This window comes from Phalaenopsis equestris, unplaced genomic scaffold (assembly GCF_001263595.1).
Source record: "Phalaenopsis equestris unplaced genomic scaffold, ASM126359v1 Scaffold000090, whole genome shotgun sequence".
NCBI lineage: Eukaryota > Viridiplantae > Streptophyta > Magnoliopsida > Asparagales > Orchidaceae > Phalaenopsis > Phalaenopsis equestris.
Genome location: NW_018164532.1, coordinates 616989 through 640244, shown reverse-complemented (window position 1 = coordinate 640244; position 23256 = coordinate 616989). Strand labels below are relative to the sequence as shown.

At 34.7% G+C, this 23256-nt stretch overlaps 1 protein-coding gene across 5 annotated transcripts; it reads right to left on the bottom strand.

The window, feature by feature from the left end:
• Positions 1–2: 2 nt before the first annotated feature.
• Positions 3–23052, bottom strand: LOC110019996. Of its 5 annotated transcripts, none has more exons than XM_020717929.1 (12): positions 22877–23052; positions 22672–22786; positions 22504–22591; positions 18327–18476; positions 16500–16631; positions 13936–14083; positions 13806–13844; positions 13635–13709; positions 2261–2320; positions 1528–1592; positions 383–473; positions 3–302 (listed from the first exon to the last, which is right to left on the bottom strand). In XM_020717929.1, the coding sequence occupies exons 1-12, from the start codon at positions 23012–23014 to the stop codon at positions 276–278; spliced, it is 1128 nt and encodes a 375-aa protein (XP_020573588.1). In that variant the 5' UTR covers positions 23015–23052; the 3' UTR covers positions 3–275. The 5 variants fall into 5 exon arrangements, 2 of the variants coding, with proteins under 2 accessions (XP_020573588.1, XP_020573589.1); XR_002293495.1 differs by lacking the exons at positions 3–302; positions 383–473 and adding exons at positions 13122–13337; positions 13420–13484 and having other exon boundaries at positions 1579–1592; XR_002293494.1 differs by lacking the exons at positions 3–302; positions 383–473; positions 1528–1592 and adding exons at positions 13122–13337; positions 13420–13484 and having other exon boundaries at positions 2246–2320.
• Between the last annotated feature and the right edge of the window lie 204 nt (positions 23053–23256).

The following is a 23256-nucleotide window of genomic DNA, read 5'->3' as shown; positions in this document are numbered from 1 at the left end:
AAATTTAAATGCACCTGTTTAAAGCTACAATAATATCTTTTAACGCATGCCACCAACTACCCCTTAAAACAGTTAAATTATGTCTCATCATAACCCCAAAATAAATGCAAACGAACTGTAAAACAAATAAATAATATAAGTAAAAAACCATTAGCAAAACACGAAAATAAAACCACAAATAATATTAAACTTTCAGCTCATCTCTTCCAGCAAAAACAGGAAGCAATCCAAGTGAAAGGTATAGTGGCAGAAGAGATCCAAGTTCCATTGCTCTTTCACCCATAGGTTCTTGTAAGACGAATCTGAAATATATAAATGGCATTATTAGATTGGGTCATAAATATATGTAATTGAAGTACTTGAATGAAAAAGTACACAACACCTGAGCAAATGCATATATTGCTCTCAGAACCCTGGCATAGTCTGTACCCAAACTTTGAATCACAACATCAGCCAGGAAAGTTCCCCATAGCCTGCTTACACAACTCAGAATCAGGATCTTTATAAGATTTCGTGGAACATAAATTCATAGAAAAAGATTAATGAAACTGTTAGGCGTTGTATTCTTCTTATCAGCCAAATTAGGGGTCTATTTGAGACAGCTCTACGTCTGCATTGCATTTAAGACCGTCACCACAATTACGTTTGAGGGACTTATTTATTGTTGCTTTGTAGAAATTTTTCTAGTAAGAAGTTGTTTTTTGAACCAGATCTCTTAAAGTGTGGTGATTGTAAAAAAACCGTTGTCTGGGATTTTAGAATAAACAAATAAATAAATGTTTTAGAAATTTTAAATGTGGTTTTGGCATTGCAATTTGATCATTTATAGTATATCTCAGATTTAAAAAATCTATGTAAGACCACCATTAAGGTTCTTGGTAAATTATAGCTTAAGATAGTCTCACCCTCTTGCTTAAGATCTTTAAGAAAACAAAAGCTATCAATAAGTCAGCCTCGAGGCAAATTCTGTTTAGCTATAAAACCCATAAACCAATCATAATATGCAAATATACTAGAATTATTATCTACAAACCTTAAAATAATTATTCAATTGGTCCCAATATTCCCCGTATGCCATATATTGGTTTCTATGATTATGTTTAGGCCTCCCATCAAGGTTTTCTTCCGTTGGAAATAATGCCACAGTAATTTAGAGTATGTCCAACTAATTTTATTGCATGGATTTCAACCTTTTAGTAATAAAAAAAGTAATTTTCAAAAGAATATATTGCACCTTTGCTGAGAAGCTCTACATTTTAAGGTTGATTGCTAAAAGTTCACTTCATTCCCTAGAAAATCTTATCCTTTTCACAAAAAATAAGGTGCATTGCCAAATAGATAATTGAAGTTTTTGAATCCATTCAGAAAAAAAGAAAGTTCGATAAATTTAAACCAACTAAATGAAAAGAGCTAATTAGCAAACCAATGAAGGGGAGATGAGCATTCTGAAGACTATATGAATCGAGTTGTCAATCACAAGCACGCAAATCAAAACCTTCAAGTGAAAAAAAGGAACAAAGCACTTACAAAGGCCCAAGGAAAACCATCAAGCTCCTAAGCCCAAGATACCGTGATGCTGCACACGCCAGTCCCTGCATGAAATAACAATAAACAAGCAACAAATTCTTTCGAGGCTGTTTGAGTTCACTTCTATTTTATATTTTATTTTGTTTATACTTTGATTTGAAACTAAATATTTTTTTTATTTGATTCAGATATGATTATTTTAAAAACACTCAAAACACTTCAAAATTATTTTGAGTGTTTTTCAAAACACGTTAATCTGATTTCAAAGATGAAAAATAAAAATATGTAAAAATATAGTAATGGTCTATTTGGGACAGCTTTCTGTCTGCTTAGAGAAATATTTTTATGTTGCTTTATAGAAATTTTTTGGTGGGAAGTTTTTTTTTTTAACCTCACCTGCTAGCACAGTGGTTGTAAGTTGTTGCTAAGTTGTTGGAATATATTTGTTGGAATATATTTGTTGGAATATATATATATATATATATATATATATATATATATAATTCCCACGCAGCTTTCTAAGAACTTTTTTCCACCATAACTTTACAATTATCTTTTTAAAGAAGCTTTAACCATCCCAAATAGACCCTAAATAAACATGAAAAATATAGCAATAAAGCAAATCATGATATACTCATTTCAAAGTAATAAAGCAAATGCTGAGTTGAAAGAAGGAAGAGAGACACTTTTTCCTACTATTTAATCATGAGAAAACTGTATATCATTGCAGGACCTTTCTTGCAGCAAGCAAAGCTGCCCTAGACTCCAAGTTGATAGCTGCCATTTGTCCACCCTTTTACCAAAAAAAAAAAAAACAAAAGGAAAAAAAGTCTATGACTAGATAGACCACATAATTTTTATATATTTACATTTCCAACACCTAAATTTTAATTTTTACATCTATGCCACTTTACCTAAGCTTTAAAAAGTGTGTTTTATTTTTAAAGGTTACAGAATGGTATTTATGATGTGATACCAAGATTTGAGTGTTATAAATGTTAAAAAATCAAAGTTCGGGTCTAGATATGTAAATAAATAGGATTTGTATGACATATATTTAAATGCCCCAAAAAATAATGGAAGAAGGAGATACAAGTATAATCTGAACAAATATATGAAATTAAGTTGATCAGCATATATAAAAAGAGATGATGAAGCCGTAAGGTATTAATAGCTTGAACTCGTTTCGTATGGCTTGGTAACAAGCTGAATACGAGTAAACTAAGCCCAGATCAAGTTCAGCTTCAGTTATACAAAACAAAGCTCAAACTGGCTTAAATTTCATTTCAAATAACTCAAGCAACTTGACGTCAAAATATCATGCTAAAATAGCATACTTTCAGAATTATGAACGCACTGCATTAGGCATTATACAGCACAATGAGTTTGACTAATATAAAGCGTGCTTATGAAATTAACTAATAGCGGTTACCAAATGTGATTTATTGTGTCATAGATGCTTAATTTCAAATAATATGAAGTGTTCATCAGTTCCGCGAATGTTAAAACAATTCCAATTTAAGTTTTTTATCTTTCAAAAGTTATCACCGTTTGTAGCTTGGTTAAATAAAATAATTTAGTAATAGAATAATTTTGGCACTTGCAATAAGATGTAAACATCTAATTACATATGTCTATCTACGTTCCGGTGACTTTATTGTAAGAATGTGGTGTGTGCATGCATACATATATATATATATATATATTCAAATTGTAAAATCAAACAAACTGGATCAAGCATGATCAAACTTTTCTAGCTGAACTCAAGCCCAGCTATACCCAAGACAAACTTAAGAAACTCTGCATTTTCAAGCTCTTTTGAACATTAACAACAACAACAACAACATCATCATCATCATCAATGGCCTTATCACTACTATATAGGCTAGCGTTATTAATATTCATTTTCATTCATTCATGTTCAATGATGTTAAACCTATTCTCCACAAATCATTTTTAACTTCTATCCATAAAACTTTAGGTATGCTCATTTTCCTTCAGAATCTTCTAGCACTAATTTTATTAACTAATCTAACAAGCACCATTTTTTACCTTTTATTGTACATAATACTTCGCTATTACTACAAAAACGTAAGAATATACAAAAGACATGCTAGAAACTCTAAAAGAAACGGCCATACAACAGGTGTATGCTCTAAAGACAAATCAGATAAGTATTCCACTTCATACCTCTCACGTGCTTTTGAAAATAGTTCAAACAAAATGTGGAAAATAAACTGTAGAGCAATATACCAAATGATCAACTCCTCACCTAAATTCTTTTCTTATATGCATAGCCCAGCAAACCATTAAATAAAGGCATCTAATGGAACCTTAGCTGCTATTGCCGATAAGAAATCTAAAAAACTAACACCTTCCCTTACCTCAATCTCACTTATTTTAAAATTTAAATTTAAGCAAAGCATAAAATTTGACTCAATCAAAATCTAATGGGCTATATGCCCAACAGAGTGGCTCGCCAGTTTAGATACACACAAACCACAACATATGACGGACTGCTGCATATACAAGGAGTTGCTGACACTCGCTCGATGGAATTCTACACCTGTAGATAGTAGGTTTTATACAACTTCCATATTATGGTTTCCTCTGCTTAGGGTTAGAATCGGTTTGAGATTTACCATAGCTCCTCCTGGTAGTCTCACAAGGGTGAATTACATTTGGCTGACATAGGTGAGACAATCTTTCGGTGCTTTCATGGAACATGGTGCTCGCCGGTATGAGCGATGGCTAATATCATTAGGCATCCCTCGAGGTCAGGCCACATCACAGTATCCCACAAGACGTTGATAGCATAGGTAAAAATTTTATCAGCCAAACATTTTTGTAAACAGTTCTTTCACAATTTTATTTCAACTATCTTTATTTAATTTTTTTCGCAATGCAGATCAGAGAGGGGATGAGCCAATTATAGAAGAGACAGTTGTCTCTTCACCGACTAGAGTACGGACTAAGAAGCCACCTCCACCTTCTAATGTGTTCCTTCAGCAGATAGACATGTTAGATATCGGGGCGAGTCCTCTTCGGCTCCTGTTGATCAGATGGTTGGTCATAATCCTCAGCCTTTTGCATCACCAGAGAAGATCCATACTGATTTAATGATTACATCTGAGATAGAACACATACTTGACGAGGCAGTATTAGTTTCTACCTCTTTTGATTTAGCTATTGTACTTCTTATACCTCGTCCAGATAGCTCTTCCATAGATATGGAGGAGTCCAACCCATGTAATATTCTTTACTTTTTTTACCTTGATATATAGACATGTATGCACTTTCGGTATAGCATCCTAATCTTTGATATTTTTTTTAAACAGTACCAGTTGGAGCAGACTATGAGTCCGGGATCTAATATCGGCGTCCGTCATTTACAGATGCTAGGCACCGGGATATGCATGAGTGTGTACTATCCTTTCTATGGAGTTTGATATCCGGATTAGATTCTACATTTCTTCAGTTTTTGGAGAGTTTTATTGTGGATGCAGATGTCGTGCTAGACTTTCTGATGCACTTTGATTTGGTAGGACCAGAGCTCACATACTCGAAGTTGGTATGTTGAGAGGCAGAGTTTTTGGTTCGCAGACTCAGAGCTCTCACAATTACTCGGACCAGGGCTTCGTTACATGACCTTCAGGAAAATGTTAGGAGACGTCGTGAGGTAGCTGATGTTGCACATGATGAGTTGAATAGGTGTTCAACAGCTATACAGAGGCTCCGCCGGCGCACTTCTGATACTTCAGCTGAGATTGAGAGTCTTGGGGCTTGTATACAACGTTTTCTGGGAGAGACCAGAGACAGCATGTCGGCCAAGCCGGTCTTTAGATGGAGCACACTAGGCATACACGAATAGTCCAGACTTGTCACCAGTTCGTGTTAGTTGCTGAGTCAGCCTTGATTCAAGCAGTGGAGAAGCTGCAGGTTGCTAAGGCAGAGTATGAGACCCTTACTGAGATTATGACAACTTCGAGCTGTGTAGTCTCATCTTTTGTGATGTTTTGATTGTAGTTGTTACATTTCACTGTTTGTATGTATTTATGATTTTATTAGTGGACTTTTTTTTGTCTTTATTGAGGCTCCTTTGAACAGAACGTCGAGCTCAACTTGATGCTTTCTTGAGCAATCCTCATTTCTTTTGATTGATAAAAAAAAAATTCCATAATCCGGTCCACTTGAACTTCTCAAGTCGAATAGGCTTGGGATTTGATAGTCTTTATCACTGGATTAAAAAACGAGGCCATCCTCACTGCGGTCGATTTTATCGCTTGTTGAGTGAACAAATTTGTCAGCGATTCGACCATATTTGGGCTTGTTGAGTCCGACCTTCTTGACCCGTTTGAGTCATAGACTTTGACTATAACGAACATGTGCCTCTTCAACTTAAGAAGCTTCAGTTTATAGACTTAACTTTTTGAAAAAGTCTTCTGGATTTGTAAGACTTAAATTGTCAAATTGGATGAGCTTAGGAACTAGATGATTCCTGTTATCAAATTTACAAGGTAGGGGCTTTCCTACTACGGCTGTTTTTATGGCTTGTTGAGTGAAAAAGCTTGCTGCTTCACTATGGCCATTTTTAAGGCTTGCTGAGTGAAAAAGCTTGCTCCTTCACTATGGCCATTTTTAAGGCTTGTTGAGTGAAGCGAATTGTCATAACTCGACCATATTTGGGGTTGTTGAGTATGACCTTTTTGACCCTTTCGAGTCTCGAACATGAATTGTGACAGAGCTTGCATACTTCCAACTTGAATCATCGAGGCTTGCAAATCATGAAGTTTTTTTAGTTGAACTTTGGGAATTATAATCAAAGAAAATCTTTGCCTTTCAAATTTCATTTTGCATCTATTTTTGTCAGGTGGCAATTTCTAACAAATATTTGGAGATCTCTGCATTTAAACTCAATGTCAACCCTAATATTTCTAGCTTTAACATTGAGAATTTCAACATCATATTTGGGAATCTCGACACAACGCAAAATGTCAACCCAAATAAAGAGCTCTCTGCCTTGTAAGTAGAAATTAAATATATTTTATATAAAATTTCTAAAAATGTCCCCAGTATTGCGGGGGGATTTTGAAAGTGTAACATAATTTGAGAATGCAAACTAAACATTAGCTCAGATGAACTAAAAAAATGCCCCCAGTCTTGCGAGGAACATTTATATTAATTTTGAAATGCATTCTTGTGTTAGAAGAAATTTTCAAATACATATGAACACGAAACAAATCATTTACATTTTAAAATGAAATTTTAACCATAGCATCTCATAATTGGTCATTATGTATAATACTTTTTCTTGCATCAACCATTGATTGGAGGCATTGGTCGTCGTCTGTTTGAATTGATAAGTTGATAGGCTCCTCCCTGATATACTTTTTCAATAACAAACGGGTTTTCCTAGTTAGGCATAAATTTTCCACAAACTTTCTGATGGGGAATGATTGGCGCCTTCTCAGCACCAACACTAACTCTCCTTTCTGGAATGTCTAAGGAAGCACCTTATGATCAAAGGCTTGAGATACCTTGGCCTTGTAGATTTTGAGGTTCTGTTGAGCTTGGAGTCTGATTTCATCCAGTGCATCTAACCCTTCCATTCTCAAGCAAGCATTTTTCTCCCGTGTAAGATTATACTGAACAACTACCCGTAGTGATGACAACTCAACTTCAAGTGGCAATACCGCTTCTCTCCAAACATCAATGCATAAGGAGTGGCTTAAGTTGGTGTTTTATAAGTTGTGCGATAAGCCCGCAACGCTTCCATCATCTTAGTATGTCATTCTCGTTTATTTTTAGTGAAGATCTTCTTGCGCAGTTTTACTAGTGTCTTGTTGAAAATTTCTACTAAACTATTTGCCATTGGGTTGTATATCGAAGAATATCGCCAATCAATCTTTTGTCGATCGACGAATTTGTATATCTTTGTGCTTTTAAAAGTTGGTCATTGTCTGAAATAATGCAACATGACACACCAAATCTGTAGACAATGTTGTTAGTGAACAAAGTTATCACTTGCTCAACAATAACTTCTTTGAACGGGACAACTTCAACCCAATTTGAGAAATAATCAGTGGCAGCCAAGATAAAGCGGTGTCCTCTTGATGACGGTGGATCAATTGGTCCAATCACATTCTTACCCCAACATTCAAATGGCCAGGATGCTATGGTTTAGCGATTGGTGTATTATGTCACCATGAATTTGACATTCATGACATTTCTTCGCATGCTAAATGCAATCTTTCACCAGTGATGACCAATAATAACTCATTCTTTTGATCTTCATTGTCATTTTAGGAACTTCTTTTGATCTTCAGTGTGTACCGCAAAGTCCTTCATGCACTTCAACGACAACTTTGTTGGCTATGTCAGATCCCAGACATTAGTCACATTTGTTCAGAAGACCTATGATGGAGGGTTTCATTGAGAAAAACAAACCGCATGACTCTCTTTTTTATTTGTGCATCTATCGATTTATATTCCTTCTTTGAAATAGTCAATGAAGGGCTACCTCCAATCATCTTGTTCCTCTGCCATGAGTGTCTCATGTTGATTTTGAGAAATTATCTGGGAAGGAGTATAAGGAACAACAGAAGTTGCATCCTGCTTGCTTGAACTTGATGACCCCTCTGCTTGTGAGAGTTTTAAACATGACGGTTTCAAGACTTGTCAAGTGTGTACGCCGATCAATACTGGCTCAAAAATCATGTTGGTCATCTCTTTAGCTAATTTAGCTAAACAGTCTGTTTAACTGTTTTGCACTCGAGACACTCTGGTCAGTGTGACATGTGAGATTTTCTTCATCAACTGAGTAGCCCTCTTATGATAAAAAGTTAATTCAAGCTTATTTATCTTATAGATACCTAATATTTGATTTATAACAAGCTATGAATCGTCAAAAATGTGATAGCCATCTCGAGGCCAGCTATCAAAGTTTCATACTCAGCCTCATTAATAGTCCTGGGCTCAATTAGTCCATATGAATACCTCATTATGCCTCCCTCTGGTATCACAAAGAAGAGAACAAAGCTGGTTCGTGCCTTTGGAATAGTTGGACGTTAGGCGGGCTTAATGGAAGATGTTCCTTCAAAATATAATTCCCATAATTGTAGTTCCTCATTCTCTTGAATGATTAGAACTTGCTTATCACACAAATCATCGTTGAGCAGAGAATCAGCAGGAAGGAACAAAATGAGCAGAAAAAAAATTTGCTAGAATTTTTCCTTTCATTGCTTTCTGCATAACATATATGATATAGAATTGCAAGAGCAGGACTGCCTATCGAGTCAAGTGACCTATCAATGTTGGTTTAGTCATCAAGAACTTCAAAGAATTGATGCTTGAGATGAGAGTGATTTTGTGAGACAACATGTAAAGGCGAAGCTTTTGAGCAGCGAAAATCAACGCCAAATAATGTTTCTCGATTTGAGAATATCATATCTCAACTCTTATAAGCCTTTGACTGATATAATAAAGTGCGTTCTCCTTGCCTGCTTCATTGTGTTCAGCAAGTAGAGCCCCAAGGGCTCCTCTAATGTTGTTGTGTACAAAATAAGAGGCTTCGCTGGAATTGGTGCTGAGAGAATGGGTGGGTTTAAGAGGTATTTCTTAATACTATCAAAACCTCTTGACATTCAACGTCTCATTTAAATGGAGCGTTCTTCATCAACTTTGACAATGACTGACATTGGCCGGATAAGTTGAAAATGAAGTGTCGAATGAAAGTGAGCTGTCCTTGCAGAGAACGAAGCTGGCAAAAATTTTTAGGAGGCATCTCAACAACTGACTTGATTTTATTGGGATCAATTTCAATTCCTCTATGACGTACAATATACCCAAGAAAGTTTCCTAGGATACCCCAAAAGCACATTTAAGAGGATTCATTTTGAGATCGAATTTTATGATCTTTTCAAAGACGATCCTCAAATCTTCCAAATGATCTCAACGATCTTTACTTTTAAGGACGATATCATCAACAAAACACTCCACCTTTTAATGAATTAGTTCATCAAATATGTGAGTCAAAGCTCTTTGGTATGTTGCTTTTGCATTCTTTGAACCAAATGACATGACCATGCAACAATAGATTCCAATCAACGTTCTGAATGATGTATGTTTTTCATCTTCAGGAGCCATTTTGATCTGATTATATCTGGAAGATCCATCCATAAAAAAGAACATATCATAGTTTGAAGTGTTGTCCACAAGCAATTATGTAACAAGAAGCGGAAATTTATCCTTTGAACACGGCTTATTAAGATCCTGAAAATCGATGAAGAGGAGAATTTGGTCGTTATTCTTTCTCACAAGCACAATGTTGGCTATCCAATCAGCATACTTCTCTTCTCGTATGAAGCCTGCCTCAATGAGCTACTTTGTTTCGGTAATCACATGTTCTTCAATTTCAAGTCTCATACTCCGTGGAGCTTGTTTAATAGGTTTTGCATCTGCATTGATAGCTAACTAGTGAATTGCTACATCAGGGGATAAGCCGGGCATTTCAGCTTTATGACCCAGCAAAGCAGTCCTTGAATTCACAAAACAATGTTTTGATCTCTTCAATTTTTCCTTCAGACCGAAGTGCACTGACGGAAGTTGGGCGAGGGCCATCCTCAGTTCTCAAGTTAATTTCCTTCAATTCATCAATGGTAGTCGTTTGCCCACCATCTTCCATTTCTTCTAGAGTAGGCTTGGCATCGACATCTTGATTATTTGTACAGTTGACTCCATACAAATTTTCTTCATCTTCATCTTTGGCATCAGTTTCATTTTCTGTTACTCCATACAGATTGCTTTTCCAGAATATTTTCGCTGAGTAAATCCAAGACCTTTTGTTGTGCATCTATTATCATCACCAAAAGCTTGCGGGCTTCTTGGATTCCAAATCCTGTCGAAGTATTTAGCTCATTGTTTAGTGACCCCAACATGAACACCTAGCTTTTGCATCATTCTTTGAATTCTGGGATGATAGACATTCTCGTAGGGATCATTTCTTCAAGTTTAGGGCATTGTACAGATCAATCGAGCTCTTGGCATTAATACTCCTCAGACATATAAAATAAAGACTCTCGTACATTACTCCCAGACAATGGGGGTACATAAAATGTCTTCAATTCCACAGTGACATGCGCTTCACAAGGAGTGACCTCCTTGAAATATGAGGTGTGATTGGCATCAGTGCAAGTAAATCATCAGATATTGACAATTTGGTCATTCTCATTAAAAAAAACACATTGAGCTTTTCATTTATAAGTTGACTGATTCTCATAGCCTTCATCAAGATAATCAAAGTGGTCCTTCAATTTCGTTGAAGACCCACATATTATATCAGACTTTATGGGAGTGTCATCTTCCTCTTTTGTATCACTTCCTAAGTGGGGAATGACACTGTTCAACTTAGGTGAAAGATAGTTCATCGTGGAAGATGACGTTGTCTTTTGTTTTTCACTTTGTTTTTCTTTCTCTCCTCTTTTAAGTTGCTTTGCAGCCTTGGGGGTTGACTTTGTACTTTTAGGAGACTGTGAAGATTTTGGCTTTTTTTGACATAAAATATCTTGCATCTTCATATATTGTAGCTTCATGAACGGAAAAAGTCCGAACATTACCAGCTATCGTGATTTCTTTCCCATCTCTTAGATATTTCATGCATTGATGTATAGTTGATGGGACGATGTCGTACGATGAATACATGGCCGGCCAAAGAGAGCTTTAAATAAAGGATTACAATCAATTATGTGAAACTTAACTTTCATATATGGTTGACCGAATGTGAGTGGCAGAACTAAAGCTCCGAAAGTCTTCTGGCCTTTTTCATTGAAACCATGAATCATCAATTTTTCATGCCCCCAATGACTGATGTCAAAATAAAATCATTTTAGTACTTTCAAGCTCATCAAATTTACAGCGGAACCTGAATCGACTAATATTTTGTTTATCTTTGCACCATTACAATATGTCGAAACGTACATGGGCGATTATGAGCTAATGACCCAAGTAAGAGAACTTCCTCAGAGAATATGATCGCTGGAACATCCTGAGCTTGCAAGACTTCCAGCACACACCTTTGAGCAAAATATGACTCATATTTTTCGGGCTCTTAGAGAGCTTGAATCAAAATTTCTCAGAGCACTTTCGACATCAAGAGAGCGTCATACACACTAAGTTGTGCAGTAATCTTTCTCAAATATCAGAAAATGTTGTAATCGATGGGTCTGCTTAAAATTGATTTCTTCTTCAGGACTTTAAGAAGAATATCTTCATTTACCACAATTTCATTTCCATTATCTTTATTTGATAGACCATTTTTTTAGTGATGAAGGTAATACCTTACTATTCCTCAATTGAACGTCTTCCACCTCATCTAAATCAAAACTTTCAGATGACATGCTTTCCATAGAAGTTCCTTTTGTTATTCCTCTTTCAGTTTGTCATAAAGGCACATTTTCTTCAGGAAAACATAGATCTTGTGAACTATCATCTGATTGTGATGTCATCAAACATGATTTAGACACCATAGAAGCTTGACAGTTTCGGAAATGTCCGGTCACTGATATGACTCGACAAGTTTCCATAAGAAGTCCTTTGAATCAATAATTTGGAGTCCATGCATGAACTCTGCAAGTCTGACAGGCTTCTTTGTTGGTTGATGATATTCCTTCAAATTTTTAATGATCTTCACCATCATAGTTTTCTTTTTAGTTTTCTTTCATTTGGCTGGTTTCTTGGATTTCTTTGATGAACCCTGCGTAGACCTCTTCTTACTTCTAGATGAACTAGCATTGTTAGGCTGCATTTGGGTTGACGAAGAGGATGATGTACCTACCACGTCTTCTATTTAACTCGAGCTCCAGTTCTAGAGGAGATTTCCACGTCACACAGGGGACTCCTTTCAACTGCTTTAACATTTTCATGGTTTTCTTTGAGACACAATCTCTCATTCCTCGTCTCAATTTGGCTCCTCTTTTTGGGTGAATTAGGACATTGTCGGACAATGTAAATTTCCCATATTTACATTTCTTTTCCAGCCAATCTTTAAAGACATAATAACATTATTCAATCGGGTGGAAAACCACCCGGTGATATGGATAGTAATTTGGGTTGCTGGTTTGACCTGACTCTTCAGGCCTTATGCATTCTGGCAATTCAAGGCCAGCTTTAAGATCTTGTCGAAATAGCTTTGCCACACTTTCTCTTCTGAATGAATATTCTTTATTCATCTTTTCTTTTAAAAAAGGATATGCTCGCTCTTCACCATTTTGCCTTTGATTCGGACGCTTTCCCCCATCAAAGGTCCTCGGCTAATCATTTCCTCACAAAACTAAATTTTGTTGAGGATTAGAATTGATGGGTTGTCTTTTTTTTTCCTTCTCATAAACGGGTTGTTTTTCTTTATCAGAGTCTAAAGAGGTAATATTTTGTCTCGCTTCTTCGAGAGTTTGTACGTCTATTTCTTCTGCTTTTATCGGAATGTCCCTCAGACTTCATGAAATTCAGTTTTTCAAATTTAGGAACCCTATCTAGCAATTCTTGGAAAGTAGAGATAGAAGTCATGCATAAATAAGTTACTATCTTATCATCAATATTACCCATCAACAATTGAATTGCATGCTCTTCTTCCAATTGTTGTTTGCATTTCATACTCAAATTATGCCAGCGAGTGATATATTTTGTAACCGACTCGATCTTCGTCCTTTTCTCCAGAGCAAGGTCAACAATAGTCTTTTTCTTTGTTGCACTAACAAATCTCTAGATAAACATTGTTTCAAGTTCTGCGAACATCTTCACATAATCATTTGGCAATTCTGCATACCATTCAAAAACAGTTCTCGTCAAACTTTGTCAAACTACTAATGAATTGGCGGAATAACATCCTCACTAACTTACCAATTGGGGATAGTAGTTTTCATGGATAAACATTAGCAAAAGCAACCTAGAAGCATGTGGTGTACCTTCAATACAATACAAAAAAAATCAAATTATTCTCACTCTGAAATGTTAAATTCCTATTAACACTTGTGACCAAATGAAGAGGATAGAAAAAACCAAATACTAGCATTCAATTAATGAACGAAAAGCTCCATAATGATCAAGTTGCATACCCTCTTCATAATTTCACGCTTTATCTCATAGTTGGCGGCTTCCATTATCAACTTTCCAGAGAATCTATTAGATAACTAACAAGCCAACTACTCAATTAGTGATAGATAAAATGACGACCAACAAAAAAATACCATGTTTCATACTTCAAAGTATGAGAAGCACGTTCATACCAATTGAAAAATCCTTGACAATGTTAACATGCCACCTCCCTGTTAAAGGATGAAGTCCGCTAGATAAGAAAATTTATAAAATAGAACTTTACACATTTTGTTTCGCTAAACTTAAAACAGAAATAAATACCTTCAAAATCATGTCTTGGAATTCCTTTGCCCCAGTTCTCAGGACACCAAGCAGTTGTAATTTCCATTGGCTAAGTCCTACACCCAAACTTCCTCCGTTTGCGAGTTTGTTGTCTTCCCCCACAGAGGACAGAGAACTATTTTCCTGACTAGAACAGTTATTAGGTTTGTAATGACAACCAATAAAAAGGATATAGTATATTTAACATAGTAGAGAGCCGAATTTCTCAACTTCAAAAACCATTAGAGGCCTTGATGCAGTACAGAAAACCATGAAATTAAATTAAAACAAGATAGAAAAGCAAATGGATATAATTAGATATGGAATAAAGGAAAAGAAAAGGATAATTAAGAGCCAAGTTTAGGAGATTGGCATGATTCTAGGCCCTTCTTCAAGTATTCTACTTGTCCCTAACCAAGAATTTTGTGAATCATCAACATCACAATACCCCAAAAATTAGTCTATGTATTCTTAGTTATAGAGTTGGAGTATCTTTCCGTATAAGAGATTGCACAAAAAGGAATAATAAAAGATTCCAGTAAAATAGAACCAATAAGTTTTATCTCAATTCCTATAAAATACTCACGAAAATTGTACTATCAGTTTAAATTTTTTAAAATAAAACCAAAGGAATTAGGTCAATCAATATTCCAAAGGGAACAAATTCCCTAAGGTTGATTATACTCGAGTAATTTCCCCAAGAGATAGTCTCAATAAAATAAAATTAAGCTTGTGTTCTGGTTTTACTAGGTAGACATCAAGGAGTAGACTTTGGCTCAAGCATCATTACCCTAATACAATGATCTACGTCTCAAGCCGAGTAAGCCCAGAAAGCGCGTTAATCACCATAATTAAATAAGACAATTATCTCTTCATATATAAAGGCTTATAAGATCACAATTCCTGGATGACCAAAAGTCAACTGGAGTGAAAAAGCTTAAAGAGGTGACGAGTGTAAGTAAAGAATCTGGCAAAAGATAGGAACAATTTGTTACGAGGGCGCGTAGCCTAAGGGGAAATTTGTCTTTGATTATTATTATTGCTGAGTATAAATGTACTTGTTATGTCTAGGATTAGTTTTATGCATGAGAACGTAACATAGACATCACCAAAGCTGCAATTTTTTGCCTAAATCCATCTATCATTTACATAAAAATAACAGATTGTTTCTTTTACATTTAGCATTCAAAACCATATTTGGTGATGAAATTTTAGAGAAAAATATGGCTCATGAAATAGAAGGCATGCTTCAACATACATTTAAGGCCTCTAAAGTCTAGGTAAGAGAATATTAACATCAAAATCATCAAATATAAAAAATTTATGATCAATTAACACTAGGCAAGTTTTGCTTCAGTTATGGATGCCTTTACTGGACATTTAGAGGAGGATGTACCTTGGGGTATACTTTTCCCTGATGATGTCCTTCTTGTGGATAAGACAAGATAAAAAGTTCAAGAAAAAATTGAAATATGGAGCTCTACATTGGAGTCCAAGGGCCTTCATTTGAGTAGAGCAAAAATTGAATACATGGAAAGTAATTTTAGTAGTAGTAGCTCTACTGGCAGAGTTTTAGCTATGAGTAATCAAATCATTAAAAGGTGTGAACGCTTTAGATATCTCGAGTCTAGAGTTCAATAGTATGATGATATAGATGGGGATGTTATTAGTGGAATTCAAGTTGGTTGGTTGAAGTGGAGGAATGCTTCAGGCCTACTGTGTGATAGAAAAGTACCGATTAGGCTGAAAGAAAAATTTTATAAGATGGTAGTGAGACCTGCAATGCTCTATGGCACGGAATGCTGGCCCTTAAAGGAGAAGCATAAAACAAAGGGTTGCCAAGATGAGAATGCTTAAGTGGATGAGTGGCTTGACACTTAGAGACAAAATGCGAAATGAATATATCCGTGATAGGGTTGGTGTAGCTCCGGTTGCAGACAAAATTAAAGAAAGTTGTCTTAGATGGTTAGTCATATTAAATGTCAACCATCTGCTGATCCGGTTAGGAGAGTAGATGTTTTAGATTCAATTTATATTAAGAAAAACAGAGGTAGACCTAGAAAAACTTAGGCAAAGTGTTTAAAAAATGATCTTAATTTATTAGAATTAAATGAAAATATGACACTCAATAGGATGTAATGTAGAAAAAGGACTCATGTAGCCGGCCCCACTTAGTGGGATAAAGACTTGTTGTGGTCGTTGTTGTCGTTGTTGTTGTTGTTTTTGTGTTCAGCAATTTACATATCTAGTGGGAAGAGCATGGGTCACATTATGTTAGCTGTCATTTATCTCTATTTTTATTTCTTGTTTGTTCCTCTTTCTCAAATTCAGAAATTTCACTGAGCATAAGTCAACCATATCATTCAAGATACTTAAATGGCAAAAATAATGCGAGTAGTTATAATTTCATGGATATAAACTCAGACAAAAATTAATTCTTTCTCTACTAAAATAATTATTATTTTTTAATTGGCATTTATTTTAGCTCTACTACTAGGACAATTAAATTTGAAGAAAATATAATTGGCAAGTCAGCAACCATGTAGAAAGCTCATCATTTATACCTTGAATAATCCTGCAATAGATGAAGAAAAATTTCAACTTCCAGGTCTTCTGTTGACAGTTTATTTGAGCATGAAATGTTCAGCTTTCTTCTCACACCCAATAAGACATTTCTGTATGATGGCCTCCAACCCCTTGTCAAACAAAAAAAAAACCAAATATAAAATTCAAAGTGATCACAGGAAAACTTTCATACCATCTTACAAAGTTCAATTTCACAATGATAGTGAATTCAATATTTTTTAACGCAAAAGAGAATGATACATAGGTAGGCAGAAAAGTTGAGGATTCAATAGAAAATAGGGAAAAAAAACAAAACACCAACAAATCCTCAAATTGTTGATATTGATTCTTGATACATCAAGTTATAGAATCATCAAAGGTGAAGCAAAGGTGAATCCTCAAGCATCCATAAAGAGATGAAACCATATAAGAATCAAATCTCAAAATATTTCAATTATCAACCTTCCAATTACATGAAGCTGGAAAATATTTATAATTATAGTCATATTTGAAGTTAAAACAGCCATACCGAAAATTAAAAAGAACCAAATAAAATTTAAATGATAAATGATGCTTTTAACAAATAGTTAAAGACAAATAAAGACAAAACTAACATAGAAACACAACACAAACTGTTAGAGGAAAGGCCTTTTTGTCGTGTATTGCCACCAAAGAATCTCTATTAAACAAATTAAATCAGTAATCTAAGAAACAAAAAATAAATATATAGCACTTGACAATATAAAAAACCTTCCTGATTTAAAATTTTCCTAGCGCTTCTCCTCTAGATATGTCATACTATTGGCTAGCTATTAGTTGTTGCATAATAAAGGTAAACGTAAAGGACCCAAGGATTTTGTGAAAACATCAGCTATGACAATGTAGATGACAGTATGATCGTCACAATCCAAACCATAAGCTGAGTAATTAGAAAATAAAATTCCCCCAAAAGAGACTTTAACCGCATCATTTCACAACCAAAATTAATTACAACATTATATTCAAACTCAAGATCAAATTTGGACACAATACTTTGTTCCTTACCTTTTTAAGTAATTAAAGTACCTCTAAGAAAAATACAATATCCAAAAACTGAAATTTTATGCCCAAGTGAGCCGATGTGGTACATCCGAGAAACTCTCCATATCAAACTTGAGTAGCCAGTCAGCTAAATTAAGATGGGTCATCAAAGGATATATTTTTATTAGCAGTTTGAGCATCATAAGGGTATTAGTATTGTGAATTTGTGGCCTAGAACGCCCGGCTCCTCAAGAAAATATGCATCGTATTTCCAAAATAAGAGGGTGTGTTTTTTTCCTATTTTAGACAATTTTAACTCCAAGAAAATATTGTGTGTCCTATATCATTAATGACCAGACACTTTTGCAAAAAACACTCTCAGGGTTACCTTTTCTTTTAACTCCTAGTGAGTAAAATGTTAAAATCATAAAAAATCAGCACAGCCAAACCTGTGGAGTATACCTGACAAGATGTGGTGATCTTAATGCTACAACAAACTAAAAAAGAAAGACTGGGTAGTAAGAGAGTTGATTATGAGCTGCTTTTAATTCATGCCTAAGAAAAAAAATGAAATTTAAACGAATGGCAATTTCTTACAAAATAGGACATTGATCCAGGATAATGAAAATTTTAATTTCTACATCGTATGAACCCATATAGATGCATATAAAAGTAAAATCAAGTGACTAGATGAGAATAAACAATTGTTATCTAAGTTACAGCAATGCACTCAGTGACTAAAATGAAATTATTCTAAGCACATCATAATTTTAGATTTAATGAAGAAAAAAACAAATCAAGCAAACCTTAGTGTAGAACGAGCATCTGCTGCAAGGAAAAAGAAACGTGATTCAAGGTGTGTTATGTAATCCTCTCGTTGTTGGTCATCTGCTTCTTCAAGAATATAATCAATATCTGGTTTGCTAGAAATTGACTTTAGCAACGGACTAAAGTAGCTGCAATTAGAATGAGCAAATTATCATAAAAAAAAGTTAACTTCACCAAATCAGAGGAGACTTTGATAGTGATTAAAACTGCAACCCGAAAGCACTCAAAAATGACCCTTCACCAGTAAAGAAAAGTATTGATTTTGTCTAAAAACTTAATGACTTTCAAGAAGAGGAAGTAGTGGAGCCTTCTTTATTGGTTCAATTGAAACATGCTATAAAAGAAAAGAGGAAACAGTGGAATTTTCTTATTATGTCACTTAAAGAGAAAAATTGTATAATTGAGGCATCCAAACAGCAAAAAAACATAAAAAAATTAAGTGTATAAAGTTTGTAAATGGTTATAGCATACACATACAACATCTACACTGACATATCAGTAAATATTATTTCCTGATTTGAAAGTATAAGACTATTGATCCAGATATAGATGAAACCTTCTAAAAATTAGAAACATAAAGAATCTAAATTCATTTAAAAGTAATCCGTTATATGCTCTAAAAATTTTTCTTATACAAAAAAAAAAGTCCTCCCAAATTAAATTGTTTAAGATATAAACACTCACGCATAGGTGGCAGGACCTACAATCTTAAATCAATAAAAAATTACACTTCCATCACTTTTTTGGTCCATGTAAATAAATCATCACTGACTAATTTTGAGTAAACCATTATATCTCATTAATCTAAAAGATTCTTCAAAGATCTTCCAGGATTCTTATGTGTTATTTAATCTTTCAGAGGAATCTCTCTCAACCGGCTATCACAAACAGTTGACTTGGATCAATTCATTTTGAAAGCGAAATTTAGTTAGTTTATGCACATGTTGGTCCTATATTGACATGGTCTAGGTTAGTGAATTTGGAACTTCCATCTATTCCCCAAATTCTTAAACCATGGTTTAAGTTTGCAAAGCAGCATTTGATAATATTAAGTTTTAATAACGCTACACTTTCCTTCCTCTAGCCTCTTGACTTATGCGATGATATTTAATTTTATTATTTCACTTCACCATGTGAAGTTTGTCAAAGAATGGGTATTAACCCAAACATCAATTACTATTGCTATGATGCAAACTCCCGTGGAGTCACGCATGAGGGATTTGATAATCATCCTCTAGTAGACTCTTATGATGTTATCTCGAGTATCACAGCACTATATCCAAAGGCTACATGGCATAGTTTATCAAAGGTTCAGGCTAATTTTTTTTTTTTGCAAGAGAGATTTTGTGTAAATGGATACGAGAATCAAAGGAAGGTCCAAACATGATACTGTCAAAATTGGTGACACTTTATATAGTTGTGAATGTCATAAGATTAAGGAGCAAATGAACCTAAAAGTTCATGTCCTTAATGATGATTGCATGTGATATTTGATCAAATGTTTGTTGGGGATACCTTCTGTCGAGGAGGGGTTCTTCTGGTGCAAAAAGCTATTACCAGTGGAGCTTGAATTGTCGATCTTGAGTTTGAATTTGAAGTTGAGATGAAGAGCCATGATTATGGATGGGTGTTTCTTTGATAATTTTTACTTGCTGAAAAATTTGTTTCAAAATATTGGAGATTCTTATGATGTTTTGGAAAAACATCTTGAAAGGGAAGAGAATGCATACAACATTTTGTGCACTCAAATTGAGAAAATGGAATTAAGATTTTTATATTTTGAAAACAAATCCAGAAGACGGAGTGCTTCAATGATATTCTCAAGTTGTTCACATTTAAGCCATTTGTCGTTGTTCGGAGCCAAGTCAATTTGGAATTGAATCATCTCTTGTCTTGAGCCAAACATGGCGATTTAAGGTAGGTACGGTAAGTCCTTCATTTTTGGAATGAAGAATGTCGTTTTTTATTGATGTTGTTGATGTGAATGATTTTCAAAGCACAACCATTTGCCTTCTTGAGCTGATGGCATACAAACAGTCATCAAGAAGATGGCTCCTAAACTCTACGATCATCCATCGTTACGCCGTGTTAAGTCATTCAATCCCATAGAACTCAAAGATCGTGATGATTGTGTTCATCCAGGCGGTCAATCCCCAACTTCTGGCCTTGACATAATTTAGATTTTTTTTATTACTTTATTTCTTTGGTATGAGCTCAATCTGCATTGGGTTGAGCCCTTAAGACATAAATTTAAACATTAATGAATTTGTGATCCATCTACGTTTAGTTTAAACTTCAACCTACCACTTTTGAATTTGGTAATGATTTGCTCTTGCCATGGCTTAAGCATTGAATGAATAGATTTGGTGTAGTATCCAAGGTGTTTTTTAATCTTATTTAAGGATTTGTTCAAAGGTTGTCTCCTCATCATTTTATTAAACCACGAAAACTAAGAAGCTATGCCATTTTGTATCCTTCATTTAGGGCTCTACTACGTTTCTTATTGAGTAAGATAGAGAATGCCACAACCTTATGTCTTTCTTCTAAAAAACGTTGGAGTCAAATATTTTCTCCAATGTATGGTGTCTGAGAATGAGATTTTGGATTTATATGGGAAAATTCAAGAATTTGCTGAAGAGATGCTTAATTACATGAAAAATTTAAATTATGAAATTTAAGACTAAAGCACAAGGGACTTTTTAAATTTTTTATTCTGGATTTTGATCTTACATATAAATGTCATTGTACCGAATCTTGATTCTAAATGCAAGTGTTATATTGATTGAATCTTACTTCTAAATGTCGTTGTTGTCAAACTTTAAATCTTTATTCACACACTTCTTAATGGCTCAGGAATTTCTGTGGTTAAGAATAATTTTGCTTTATTATTTCAGTAGAAGATTTCTGGCAGTGGCTAAACCACCTGAATGTGAGGGCAGGTACCCTCAATTTTTTTATTTCTTTTATAAGACATCAATTTTTATAAGTTTGTCCATCCTCAATTTATAGTTTTGCCCCATTCTTATCAAAGAATGCTTAACATACCCCTTATCTATTTGTATATTTATAAATTCATACATTCATGTTGATTAATAATTTTAAATTATAAATTTAATTGTATTATCTTACTAGATGTATGTAGTTTTATTTATTTAATTGTTTTTATTTTTATCTTTTCATTATTATATTATTTAATTATTTAAAAGTTTGCCCACCCAAAAAATGGGTTGTTTCCGACCTACGACTCCTATTGAAAGTTTGAAGTTGATTGTTTAAGTTATTGAAAAACTTTATTTCTGAGTTTGGTGGTGGCCATGTAAGGTTTTTGGTGTTGATTTTTGTCCTTCAGTTTGGTTGCAAAATAATGTGTTTTTGTATCATGCAAAACACAAAGTTTTTGTACCACTTAAATCTAACAAGGAACATAAAACTAAACCATAACACCTTCCAAAAACCTTGTATCATGAAATTTAAAAATAAAAACTTTTTCTCATGTTCATGATTCCAAGTTTTTTTTTTTTCCTAGTAAATGTATTTATTGATGTTAATATCTTAATGTTTTCTTTATGGCATCGATCGAGCTCCAAAAAAAATAATATAGAATAATAAAAAAAAGATCAAATTTGATAATAAAATATCGGCACTAGGCAATGTTTCCAGGAAAAGCTCTTCTAAGGGGGTGTTTGGTAGCCAGATTTTAGCACGATTAACCTAAATCAAGCCAAACAAAAAAAATGGACAAATTGAATCCGGACTTAGCTAAATCCAAATTTTCTTCCCTTCCGTTACTTTTTTTAACGTAAATCCAGATTTATTAAATCCAATTATTGCGTGAATTTAATAGATTTAACTTGGGAAGAAAGTCGCAGGGGTGGATTTATGCCAAACATCATAAATGAATTTAATGGATTTAACCTTAAATTGAACTAAACATTATTCTAGATTTTCAGCATTTGGTGTCCATAAATCCGGATTTACTGGATTTACTAAATGCTATTTGACATAAATCTTATAGGCAGGCAAACAACCCCTAGAGCAACCATTATCTAAAAAACAAAGAATCAGTCACGTCATGTTCGACTAAACTCTTCCTAGAATAAGCAATGGAGAGAAAACAGGTAATAATTGAAGAGAAAGAGCAAGATAGAAGCACACCTTCGGCCGTAGAGAATATTCTCCAACTCATAGAGTTCCTCGTCCGTAGCGAGTTCAAGCACCAATCTAAGCTCCTGATCAGAAGTTCCTGCAGCGCATATCCGTCTAATAAACGCGCCCAAAATCCCGACTACCCTGGAAACAGTGAGCAAAGCAAAATCGCCTAACCTTCCGTCGTCGTAGAAATCGATGCACGAGGGGGACGAAAACGCACAGCCAACGCTCCACTCTCACTCCCATGCCATTGAAAGCTACGATTCCACGGAATGGTGGCGATATCCAGCTTGTGTTTCAGAGAATTGAAAACACAAATGGGTGAGGGCTACTCGTGATACTTCTTACCTCAGAAGTGATAATGGAGAAAATAACTCACCGGAGAAGTGAACCAAAATCGCCGGAGGTCACCGGGTTTCGAGCCAAAATGCGTCGGAAGTGGGGGAAGGTAAGCGGCGATCGCAACCATCGAAACTCCCCGCTCAGTGGTGCTGCGTGTGCTCCGCACTGCCTTCATTCGATGGAGTCCTAATTTTATTTTTTTCTTTTTTTCTACGATTGATGCCTCCCACAAAATTTTATTCAACATACAGACAGATAAAAAAAAATAATAAATGGTGATAATTTCATAAATTTTTACGTGAAAAATTAGTGAGGGAAAAATCACAGGGCTGATTCAGTTGTGAAAATCTACTATTGATTGATGATTACAGAAATTCTCTGCCCCACAGATAGGAAATGATAATTATATTTTTCATA